The sequence below is a fragment of the Myiozetetes cayanensis genome, unplaced genomic scaffold (assembly GCF_022539395.1).
Source record: "Myiozetetes cayanensis isolate MyiCay16 unplaced genomic scaffold, myiCay2020 scf3, whole genome shotgun sequence".
Taxonomy (NCBI): Eukaryota; Metazoa; Chordata; class Aves; order Passeriformes; family Tyrannidae; genus Myiozetetes; species Myiozetetes cayanensis.
This window is the reverse complement of record NW_026087521.1, coordinates 47,527,287-47,540,354: the sequence shown is the minus strand read 5'-3', so window position 1 is coordinate 47,540,354 and position 13,068 is coordinate 47,527,287. Positions and strand designations below refer to the sequence as shown.

At 36.6% G+C, this 13,068-nt stretch overlaps 1 protein-coding gene across 7 annotated transcripts in view; it reads right to left on the bottom strand.

Moving 5' to 3' along the window:
* ANO4 (anoctamin 4) overlaps positions 1-13,068 on the bottom strand; it is a 164,382-nt gene that overhangs the window by 98,872 nt on the left and 52,442 nt on the right. For 5 of the 7 annotated variants that reach the window (XM_050325516.1, XM_050325514.1, XM_050325518.1 and 2 more), the window contains exon 3: positions 1,391-1,501. The exons of the other annotated variants lie outside the window; for them this stretch is intronic. In XM_050325516.1, coding sequence (XP_050181473.1) covers positions 1,391-1,501 — 111 coding nt within the window. The remainder of the gene's footprint in view (positions 1-1,390; positions 1,502-13,068) is intronic. 7 annotated transcript variants of the gene reach the window in all.

Below are 13,068 nucleotides of genomic sequence, written 5' to 3'. Positions count from 1 at the left end.
AGAGATTGACTTCCCAACAGCACCTGTGTCTGGTCTGGATGAAGAAAAACCACTATCTCCAAGGCTGTAAAAGCTACATCTGTCTCAAATGGCTTGTAAATAATCCATAAATCAAAATGTTAATTCTTAAAACACTCCCAACTTGAATTGCTTCTCCATGTTTAGCGATCTATCTTGTCTATTCAGCTTCTGAAAGACTATATAGTGCCTTTTCAGCCTCTCCAGTGTGATCCCAACTGCCCCCAGCCTGTATATGGGCTGTATTGGTGTGGAGAAGAAGGAAAAAGCAAAATCTCTTATTAAGATTTCCATATGGGAAAAGCTTTTTAAGTTACAAGACTCAAAGTTCATCCTAAACCTGCAGCTTAAGTAATAAGGTGATTTAATTTCAAATTATTACCCCCACCATCATACTAACTCATGTGTTTTCCTTCCACCCACAAACAATCAAATCAAAATCAAATCAAATCAGAAATGATCAATCTGATTCTACCACCATGTGATTCCTTATTCATATTGCAAAAATCAAGCAGAATCCAGGATTTTACATATTCTTATTTGTCTTTTGTCACTCTAAAATGGAAGTTGCTGTTTCTAACCTTAGAAAATTGATACACCAAACACCGAGTCTAAAACAAACCTAGAAAATAAGGAAACCAGGAGGCCATGCCATGCATTTTGATTCTTGCCCTGCATAAAAGTTTTCAAACCATTATAGAAAATTCTCACTGGAATTCCAGATTCTTTTTGATTCCAGAATTGCATCAATTCTGGGTAGGGAGGATATCTTCTGCTGTTATCAACAGTAGTACTTCTTCTAGCACAAGCCTTGAGATCATTCTGAAGTTGGATTTAAGAATGGTGAATCAATTAATTCCTAGTCCACAGCCCATTATATGTAAAAAGAGATCATTTTATGCAGTATCTAAGACACACTGACCTTCACTTGTTGTGACAAGCTCATGACTTCTGCTCCCAAAACTTAACAGCTGCAAAAATGGGAATACACTCTAACACTTTGGAACAGCGGGAACTTCAAATACATGACTGCAGCATCTGCTCAACATTATTAGTTCACACAGCCACTTAGCAGTGTAAAGAATGGATTAAAGTAACAGGAATTTTACTATTTCTGATTATGTCTGCATAGAAAACGTATACTGCTGGAATCCTTAGACACATAATAATTCAAATCTTACTACTACTTCTCTGATAGTAAAAGATTTCTTATTGGCCTTCAATCACCTGTTGAGCTTTCTCAGAGACTTTAGTCATACATACTTATTATTCAGTTCATCACTTTGTAGGTTCCTTCAGCTATAACTGAATAGCTGAATCTCAATTGAATCTCCTACCACAAACACAATTTTGCATCCAAAGAATAACTTACTTTCTTGTATTGCATTAAGAATTTCTGAAAAGTCCACATCTGTCTTCTGTATGTCTGGCTTTATCCATATTTGCGTTTCCAGCCGGTTAACCTGCAAATCCTCTCTTCCTTCTGAAGAAATTGGAGAAATTGATGGGGTTTGTGACAGTGCAGTAGAAAATGCAGCTAAGGGGCTATCAGGTGAGGAAGCACACACATTGAATGAAGATATTTCCATTTCTTTCTCCTTAGCAGAACCAAATTTTCTTCAAGCAGTTTCATATAGAACATGGACTGCTTTAAAGCTAAATAGAATGAAACAACAACATTCTCTGCTGTCAGCAATGATGCAGAGTCACCACTGGCAAGTCCCTTGGTCCCTTGTTCAGGTGACCATGCCATGAGCATCACCTCCTCAAAGCTAACTCCCAAATGTGAAAACAGACAAAAGGTGTTGTTATAAATGACAAAGGAACAACCACACTAAAATAAAACACACTAACATACAAAAGATGAACTAAGACACAAGACAGAAAAAAACCATTAAGACAAAAAGAGCATGGACAGCATGCTTCAGCCACAGGCCACCATAAGTTCTCACATGCCAACCTCATGGCATGACATAATCTAGGAAGAAGTCCAGTACTGCAGTCCATTTCAAAGGGATTCACACTTGTATGTAATGCTTGCAGTTTAAAAGCACTGCAGAATAAAAACATTCTAGTGGGTCACTGTTTCGAACCTATTTGCACACAAAAATAGGCACAAGATTTGCCCATTTCAGTGCTCTTTCAACATAAGAAAAGCAGCAAGTTTTGAAAACAGACTCTTTCCATGCAGAGAAAGGTGGCTGCCTATCAAGAGTAGACAGGAAAAGGCACTAGGCAAATTGGCTTGAGATGCTGGTTACAGGGTATTTGCATACCGGCAGAGAGACACTGGGAGCTACTGGGAATATATCTGGTTTTTAAAGAGTAGCAGGAAAACCTTTCACAAAGGCATCTGTTAGAGATCATGCTCTTGAGTAACTAATGCACAGAGTTAGCAGAGAGCTGCAGTGGTCAGGAAGATATATCTGGGAAGGGACTTCACAACAAAAAGGCCAAGATGGGAGAACAAACCTTCAGGTCATTTGGATCATTACTGTGCTTCACTAGATGCTATCACTCATGCTTTCGACAGAATCATTTCCCTTTTACCTACAGTTGCCTACAGCAAGATGGTCTTATTTTAAATTCTCTCCTAGCCCATTTTATCTTCCCCTTCTCCTTGCCAAATGACTATCTTACTACTGCCTTGACAAGAGCTATGAATTATATTCCTGGGCACAAAGTTACTCAAACTTCATTTAAAGGCTCTTCTTACCTTTTTGGAAATACAGACCTCAAAATGGGGTACACTTAGACCACCTTTCCTTTTTTATTTTTCTGTTGTTTAAATATTATAAATTCAAATTTTCTCATGCTTTCTTCAATGTATTCTTTTGTTTCACAGCAAAGACCTGCTGCTAAGAAAATCCCCTTGTAGATTCCTGAAAAGCAATCTGTCATAGCAGCAGAAGAGTCAGCATTTAATGATGTAGAACAAAGAGAATTTCTTAAGTGAGACAACTGATTATTCATACAATAGTAGCCTAGGGAAATCTGCAGATGGCCTCAGAGATGAGAGGCTAGGATTTGCCCCAGAAGAGAATTCTAAGGACCAAGGAAAAATACTCCAGCTGCTGAAAAATACATAAAAACAGTAGGACAGAGGTACAAAACTAATCAGTGGATAGAAATTCAGTTAAGCAGCTTTGCAAGTGATATCACTCTGTTTCGTCTTAAATATTCAGCTACCCCTTTTAACATGTACGATTACATACTTGCATCCTCAAATCCAACAGCCTTTCTTCTGCATCTCAACCCTAGTTAGAGTAAATTAATGACAATACTGACAAATCTAAAATGCCCTTTCTTCCCCCAAACCCTCTATCCTTGTTACACTCAAATCACTGCTCCTCAGGACAGATGAAGGCAGCAGGATCCCTGCAGCATATCCAGCAGATCTGAACTAATTAGGCCATGGAGAAAGGAAGTGGCAGCCAGTCAGCTATTGAGGTCCCAAAGTGCTGATATCTGATGGACTATCTAACCACAAGCCTGTTAATAAAAATAAACTGTTGAAGAATGTACATAGACAATTTCAAAGGCACTTTTTTAATTAATGAAAAATACTGTCTAGGAAGTGCTCAGAAAATGACCAGCCTAAACCTGACTGCTGTTCAGACTATGAAGTCAAGACAATTTTGCTGCATTAAAATTTCCTCTCCTGTATTTGATTCTCTTGCAGTATAGGGAACTTTCAGTAATCCATAGATATTATAGTGTTCTATGCTTTTCTGATTCACAGTAGCCTTAATATCTGGCCTCACTGCAAAAGTATCAGATTAACAAGAGCATCCAGTCTGATTTAACTCAAAATTGTAGGCACACTTTTCTACCGATCATTTGTGATGTAACACATGGCTAATCACAACCTTGCCTTCACTGTCAAAAGGCAAAAAGAAATTTATCTACCAACAGCATAGCTTTTACGTAAGGAATGCACTCTTCTACCATGATCTTCATGCTGTCAATAAACAGACTGGGATTAGGGCACGTGCTTCTACCTTCCTCCCTCTTTGTCAGCATTCACTCAGCAGGAGGGAGCACTGCATTTTATTTTAGCTGAGAGAAACACCACCTGTGTAATGAGTTGTGGACTGGCCAAATTAATGATTTCTGATTTATCGTCAGTCAGAAGTTTTAGACTAGCAGCTCTTTGGAAAAAGCCACAGTGATCTCATCCACATCCCAGAAATTTATTTTCTTTATCTTACCACAGATCTCCAATACCACATACAAAGACAGAGTGTCACTGTTGCCATTGAGGGATCACTAGCCTGGCTTTAGAATTTCCTTCTTGCTTTAGCAGCTGCTGATTTATGTTTTATTGATGACACCTCAAACTAAGTAAAATATAAGCAATATTGCCTGGAAGGTTGGGAAAGACTCTCTTTCCATAGAAACATGAGAAATATACACAAATAAAATATTAAATAAAATATTAAATTTAACAAATTCTATTTTTTTTTTTTTTTAAAGATCAGTCTGAGATTTTCCTCTACTTACTGGAACTTTAAACTGAAATCATGTTTTAAATGAACTCATAATATTCACTCTGATTTACTCATTGATGCATAAAGTTGTGCATAAAATAACGTGCTTTTTCCTTTATTTATTTTGAAGAGTCCCTACTAAGTAAGTCAGTCATTCTTTCTGCCTAAGCATTTTTCTCTCCTGCAGCATAAGGTGGATGTCAGACTGTTATTCTTCACATCAATTGTAGTTATATATATATAGTGGTTATATTAGATATATTTTAATATATTAGAAGTATATAATTTTTTGTTGCTAGCTTAAATCTGTCATATACAATAGTGCAGATTTCACATTGTGAAAGTATCATTGATAATACAAAATATCACATAACAATTAAAGAGAAGAAACAGCAATAACAAAATAGAGTTGCAGGAGAAGGAAATACTACTTATATTTAAAATACATATAGTTGGTATCCCTATTTTGAAAATGGAATAAATTTTAACTTATGGGTCTGTAATTATGAAAGTATAAAATCTATTATCAGCAAGATTATTTTATTTCATTATGATCAATTTCATATTAAACATGAAACTCTTGTCTAACTTGTGTATAGATACTGCCTTCCTCAATAATAATAAAAAAAGAGGAAACCAAGAAGAGGTATTTCAGACTATAGGGAGAGGGTCCTGCTTGCCTTTAATTCTTGTATTTCTAATTCAATCACTGCCCAGAATGAGCTGTGGGCATGAGCACTGTCAAACCCACCAACACTGCTCATATCATCAAGGGGGAGGCACCTCTTAAGCCGTGAGTTCAACCAGGGCAACAACTGAGGAGAGGTGGCAACCCATGATTCCCACATGGACAAGCACCCTAACTACTGGAGTGCTGTGCAGAAGCTCACAACTTCTTTCTTCATTTCCTGTCTATGCTCAGAGGACGCCTCAGTGTTCTGATTATTGAAAGGACCCAAATGTCCACACATAAGCCCTAAGCATAGAATGTCACACATTCTTATGCCTAATATTTCCATTTACCTACGTGGCTCTGGTGCAGATCCTTCACCAGTCGGTAGAGGGACAGCAGAGGGACAAACCTTTGGAATTATTGTCTGGAAAGACTTCTTTGCACTGACAATACAAAGAGACAGGGCACCAAAGTGCACGCTCTCCTACTGGGAACAAAAAATATCTTTTTCAAGTGCTGCAATGCCTGAGATGGGAATTCACAGGATACAGACTGAAAACAGCTCAAAACCACAGTGTGTCAATGAGCAAAGACTTTTCTGCACAGTTGTATACTGCAAGCAAGAATCTAGAAAGAAGTCTGAGATCTAAACACATGGAACAATTCAGTACATTTCCTACTACTCTTATTTGTATAAAAATAATAGTAAGAATGATTGTCTTTTAGCTCACCCTCTTTCCTCTTATGCTGTGAGTGAACACACAAAAACACAGCTATCAAAGATCATTATCACATGCGTTCAAACACGTGTCTGCATCTGAAAAATCTATCAACTTGTAAATGATAAATCCCTTAGTTACCATCTACCTTTAACAATATCACAAGTCATTAACAGGCAATTCATAAAAGTCAGGAGAAGAAAACATTTGCTGAACAGTTTATTGCAAAAAAACTTGCCCAGTTCTCAAGTCAGTTACAAACTGGAACTGAAGAATGGAGACAATATTAATATATGATTGTGTAAAAATATGCTTTCTCAAATTTTGAATTTGTCTTTGAGAGAACCCCACAAGCAGCAAGAATCCTGCCCCTAATACTGGTGTAGTTGGCCTTTCTTATACAGCCCTGCAACCTACTCTAATCACCAAAACCTACTAAGAAGAAATAGAGCACTTTGTCATTAAAATTCATGGTGTAAGATGTGATGCTGAGTATTATGCAACTCTTTCAGACTTTTGGGCTTCTCTTGGCACCACAGTACATTGCAATGGTTGGAATTTCTAGTGGGTTCTTTAGAACCATGGAAGCAGTTAACTCTATCATATCTATTTGCCGAGGGAGTAGGCCCCCCTCATATTTTTTGATTTTGTTTTCAGTCTTGCTGTTGTTTTTTGGTTTTGGTTTTGGTTTTTGGTGGGTTTTTTTATCGTTTGTTGGTTTCAGTTATTTAGTTGGTTTTGATTTTTTGTTTGTGGGTTTTTTGGTGTTTGGGTTTTTTTGTGGGTTTTTTTTGATGTTTTTTTTTTTTTTTTTGAGGTTTGGTTTGGTTTTTGTTCATTTGGGGTTTTTAATTATAAAGAAAGGTCTGGTTTAAGTTTGAGATATCAGAATGAACCAGTAGGCTTGGTGTTAGGAAAGAGGTCTTGAAATGTCTTGGACTGATGTGAACCTTTTGTGGAAATTAATAACACTATGCAGCCCTATTACAGTCAAATCACTTTTCTGATTTTAAAAGCATCTCTGCCAAAGGAGAAGCTAGTTTGTTCCATCTTTTGACAGTCTTCCTGCAAGAATCTTTCTTTGGAATATATGAAACATATTTAACATTAGAAATAGGGTCTTACATAATACTAACTCCCTTTAAGCAAGAAATATAGAGCCAAGAAAAAACCACATTTTTCAGTCAAGCATTACAGGAATATAATGGCTGATTATTCAAAGTCTTTCTCACTGCTTCATGAATTATAAGCTATTTTTTAAATGAAATGGGTCATTACTTTTTCAGAAACACTGCATAATTTTACATACGTTCTATTTTCTTCGTCATAGAGTGGTCAAGAATCTTCTTAGTTATTTTAAGACAGCTATGGTACACTGGCCTTAGAACATTATAACTTTGCCCTGGGATCAGTGTGTTTACTGCTAAGGTGGTTCCTATTTTTTCCCCTTGAAAAAATTTCTCTGATGGTAGAACGATCCACATAGTGCAGCATTTTGCACCCTTTACATATTGTAAATTAACAACATCCAGGAGAGTTGAAATCTGAGGATTAACTGTACTGAATTTAAAGTAACCATACATAATTGATTGCAAGAGTGAATGAAAAATTGTTTTATAAGAGGAGACTGATCAAAGTAGGAAGGAAAAGAAATAAGTCTTTGAAAAGACTGGAGTTTAAAAAACACATAGTCCCCAGAGAAGCAGAGCACCATCAAAGCCACCACTTCAAATTATTAATATTATTTCTGAAGACCCTGACTGAGGACATGCACAGCTCCCTCCCAGGTAGGTTTGGTACCTGTGTGTGTCACATGCAGCACAAATTGATATAGAGGGATGTGATTTCTGCCTCCATCAAATATATTTAAATTAAATAAGATAGATAGCATTGGAAAACAGTGTTTTATATGCTACATTGTTTCTTGGTTGTTAGCATGCTGTTGCAAAACTGTTGTCCCAACTGCTAAAATGAGCATTCTAGGAGACGTTATGCCTTAGGATCAGGAATTTTCAAATAAGTGACTTTTGTCCTAGAAAAGTAAAGGGGTGAATTAAATGGGCTGAATGACTAAGCAAAATGATAGAAGATTTCAAGCTCTGCATCATCTGCTTGCTAGTTCAGCTCCTAATTTCAAAGTACTACATAATCACCATGTGGTGACCTGTCACTCAGCCCAGTGACAAAAGGTCCTCACTGTAATTGAGGCAAACTGTTCTTCTCATTAGGAGCAGTGCAGAGGCTCCAGAGCACCAACAGTCAGGAGAATGAACAGTCTCTGTGTTCAGCAGGGATGTATTTCCAGATTACGCCTGAAGTACCAACATGGGAGAAATTTTGTTTGGTGCATTGAACTTGCACTATTTTGAATGCAGACTGGGGAGAAAGAGAAAATTTAAATATGCAGGCTGGTTTCTTTGACATTAATGTCCCTTCTGCATAGGGATGTTTCTTGTAAACATGTTTTTTTAATATATATATATGAAAATTAGCTTAATGAGGGAAATACTACACTTTTTGAAATCTGCTTGCTTTTTCTATGCTTCATTCCACATGAGAGAAAATTCTATATATATCCAGCAGAAAGCTTATTGAAATAGATTGTTCCGCTAATAATGTTAGACAAGTAAGATGACAGAATTACTGTCAGTGAGAATTCAAATTTCCAGGTGAATTTACATCAGTCATTCCCACACCATGCATGAATTTACTGCCAAGAAATACTTGCTCGACAGAGCTTTCTGGCAGAATTAGTTGTAGGATTTTATTCTTTTAATCTTAGAGAGATGCATGCCGCATGTCCTGCCAGTCAGCAAAGAAAAGAAAATGGGATTTAACCAACAAGCCACATCTAACTAACACATATCTTCTAAAGCCCATTTACAACCAATTGTGAATGCTGACAAACATATGCGCATTTTGTGATGAGAAAAGAAAATGTTTTGCACAGTAAATTATCATTGTTGAAGGATTCAGTTCTAGCTTTCTTGATAATTCAAAGTTCATTAACTTGTGACTAAGCTCATTAAACATACATTTTCTTTTTCCTTCAATTCTGGTTGCCACAGTTTCAGGAACCATGCATTTTTGCTTACTCCCAAGTCAGTTGTTCTGTTGGCCAACACCACTAGCTCCTCTTTCTTGTTTACGAGCTCAGTAACTCTAGTCATCAATAAAAATGTTACAGTTTGATAACTAATTAAAAAAAGAGGACTCAAAAGCAAAGAAAAACATGGCCAATCAAACATACCTTCCTTTAAAATTTGTAATCTATCAGACACTACTTGTCACTAAAGGCACCAGAGTGCAAAAAATGTTTCTTATGTAATTCCAATGAGCCCAGGAGACTTTCACCATAATGCCAGAAAGGAGTCCTTTCAGACACATAAAATTCTTTCAGCTATCATGGACATACCTATATCATTCAGGTAGCAAGGAATGTTCATTCCAAAGTGTACAGTTCTTTGGCTTTGAAGGGGATCTGTTTTGAACAGTAAACTCTTGAAAGCAGAGATTTCTAGAATATTTTTACGTGTTTCCTTGAGTGAAGAATGTGTACATGGTAACTAAATTTTGGAAATAAATTATTTCAAGGACAACCCTTACTGCTGGTTGTGTATCTTGCCTACAGAACTAATTTATACGAGTGATATATATTGCTAATCTACATTAATATATGTAAACTTCCAGATAAACTTTGAAATACAATAGCATTTTACCAGAAGCATAGAGAAAGAAAATCTTGCTGGGGAACTTGTTATTACAAAACAGGTAAGTACTGTTAGGAAGCATTGCAAGTAGAGAATAACTAAGAAGATTCCAGAGTTTCACACAGTGAAAGAATTCACTTTACTTCTTCTTAGAGTTATTAAATAAGACATTTTTTCCACAGCTAGCAAAATTTAGTGACTCCTAGGAAAATTAGGTTTGACAAGTTCTGCAGGATCTGAAAATAAAAGAATTTGTCACCAAGAGAAAGAAGTAATGTAACATTGTTCTCTTATGGAATAGATTAACAATGGAGAGACCAGACAGAAACTCAGAAACTGAAGTCCTGCTTATCACACAGCAAAGGTGTAATGCTGTCAGAAGTAAGGAAAGATTTTTTTTTTGTCCACAGGTTTGCCTAACCCTGACATTGAGGGAACTGATTGGGATGACAGTTTAACCTCCTCTACAGTTGTTCAGTACTTTGTTCTGCTCCTCTTACAGACAACCTAAATGATGACTACCATTGCTTTCAAAATGAGCCTTCTGTATACACCACAGACACATCGATCCTAACCCATTTTCATGAGAGTTGTACCAATTCACTCCAGCCAAAGGTCTGCCACAAGCACTCTGAACTCTGCACTTCAGTAGCCTTGTACCTCATTAGCCACAGTACACCACAGCTGCTCACATAACTGGAAGATGATAATTGGAGGTTTCTCAAAATCAAAAACATCCTGTCCTTCCCTGGTTTTGGAAGGAATGCATTAATGTTATTGCAACTAAACTTACCACCTGATTCCTATACTTTTTGCTTTCCTTCTTTCTAAGAGAAAGTTCCCTCATATGGGTGCATCTGCAAAGGTGTCCGGAGTCTTCACTTCACTGTTAATAAACATTTTCTTCCACTTGTTTATCCATTTTCCTCTGTGTTTTGTTTCAGTTACTTGATACTTTTTGATCTGCTTAAAATCAGAGCTTAGAAGTTGTGGTTCTGCTTATGGCTGAGCAAAAATTATTTGCAAGCTTGCACAATATAATTTTAAAAATTTCATTTATTTTTAAATAAGGCACAGTATAGACAACATGCTGCTCCCTAGTCACTCTAACACCCAGATTAATATTAGAAGTCATGAGTCTCAGCCTCCTTACCAGTTACAAATAAAACTGGTAGGGAAGCAAGCTGAATAGAATGCTGTAATACTAAACAATATCTATCGTTCCTTCTCCTTAGCATGTAGCTACCTATGAACTTCATTCAAAGGAAACATCTGTCAATTAAATACAAATTCATGACAGATAATAAAAGGTGTCATTCTGGAAAGAAGAAAGGTGATGAAGGGTAACAAAGCACTGTGACGAAAACAGAAGTAGTATGCTATCAAAGGGAAAAAATACACTCAACTGTCATTTTATCAAGGATCTTTTCATGGTTCTAGCCTCTCTGATAAGAATTAGAAATGCCTTTTTAAGTCCTCAGAATACCTTTCTGTATAATTTATTATGCAAGACTGCCTTCATGTTTGGGGTATTTGTTAACTGGACGAAGGAAATTTCAGACTAAATTTAATGTATCTCCATCAGTGAGACCTACTTGATTGTGATAACAGTACTCAAATAGAAGGAAAACCCCAATTTGTATGAACTATTTAGACTGAACAAAAACCTATGAATCTACTGCATGCAATAGCAGGAGGATAGCTTAGAAAACACTGGTGTCAGATCTGGTACCTATCATTAATATACATAAGGAAATTTTCTTTCCAAAATATAAAAGTCTTTATGATATCTTAGATAAAATACTGTCATTGGGCAACTAGTGTATTAAACTAATTATGAAGCTATAGCTGTTAATTTGTGACTCTGTTAGAGTGAAGAACATATGATTTTCAATTTAAATTGGAATTTTCTATTAAGAGTGCTATTCATTACTGTTGCTGCCTGACCATAATCTTTATTAGACTCTACTTGCATACAGCTCAAATAGTTGCAATTTAACCTGGACACAGACAGAAATTCAGTGCTCTTACAGAGAATTAAAAAGTCAGACACAAATCATAAGAAGGTTATTTCATTCCAGATGAAGCAATGGCACCACACGTTAGTTAAGAGAAGACTCCTGTCATACAAAACGCTCGTAAAAATCTGCAGCCTTTAAGGCTCTGGGTACTATTAACTCCTCTTAACTTCAGTGAGGCTCATTAATCTAGATGCCTCCGTGAACCAAGCATGTTCTCAGTAGATCATAGATGGTGCTACTGTCTAAAGACCAGAATATGACAGATAAAACTAATCTCATACACTGAAAGCTAATTCCTCAAAGAACCATTATCTAAAGGATGGTCACTGATAAGCTCCATTTTAAGAAACCTCTGGGGTCTACCTAGAAAGGGACCTTTTTCTCAAGCAGAAGCCCACCCATTGCTGCTTGTACATTACTTGTACATATGTGCCTGTAAAGCACAGGCCATGCTTATCAATACATAGATGTAGAATGTGTAGCATCTCAAAATGAACACTGCTATTGTGCATGTTCAAGATACTTTTTGTGACAAACTGTGACGCAGGGTTTTTTTGTCAATCTCTTACCATGCTGCAGACATGATTATGTATCTTTAGCAACAACAACATTTCTTTAGTAGTAATTTCTGTACTTCAAAGAAAATAACAGAAGCTGAAAAAACAGGACAAACAAGTGAACAGAAGAACTGAAATAAACAAAGCATATGGTTATGAGTCACTGTAAATTCTTAATTAATCTGTGTTGACAAAGATACGGTGACTAAATAGTATGAGTACATAAGACTCATGGGAGTAGACCCGTACAGAAACCCATAACAGATAATCTAAAATTTCAGCTTTTACAAATATTAAGCCATTTACTAGATCTTCAGCGTAAGGTTTGCAGGCAGAACTCTCTGTCTCACATGAATAGACTCTGCCCCTGGCACCCAAGTAGCTGCATACAGCCTGTATCATGCCCTTCCCTAGGCAGCAATACTGAAAAATTATTGAGACCCCTCAATATAGAAGCTACAAAACTGACTTCATGGGCAGCCTTAATTTTCTCTACTCAGAAGAGAAATTTGCAGTTTAATTTTCACTGTGAAGAAAGACTGAACATGGCCAGCACAAATGTACTCCCCTGTTATAAGCAAAGATACTTCTAAAATAGCTCTGGCAATTACCATAACAAGGAATGAACTCATGATGTCAATTAGAATTTGATGGTTCCCAGGAGATTTTGACTTTCTTTTAATAAGTTTCATTTTGTTAACCAGTTAACTTATGTTGTAAAATCTCCTTCAGATCTAGAGTTTTTATTTGTATTACAGCAGCAAGACTTTCATCTACACCCTGGACTGTGCCTTTGTTCAAAACCAGTGTTAGTGTCAATTATTGAGTTCCATGGGGGGATGCCTGTAGCCTTTAGAACACTGTCATTAACTCAGGGTTT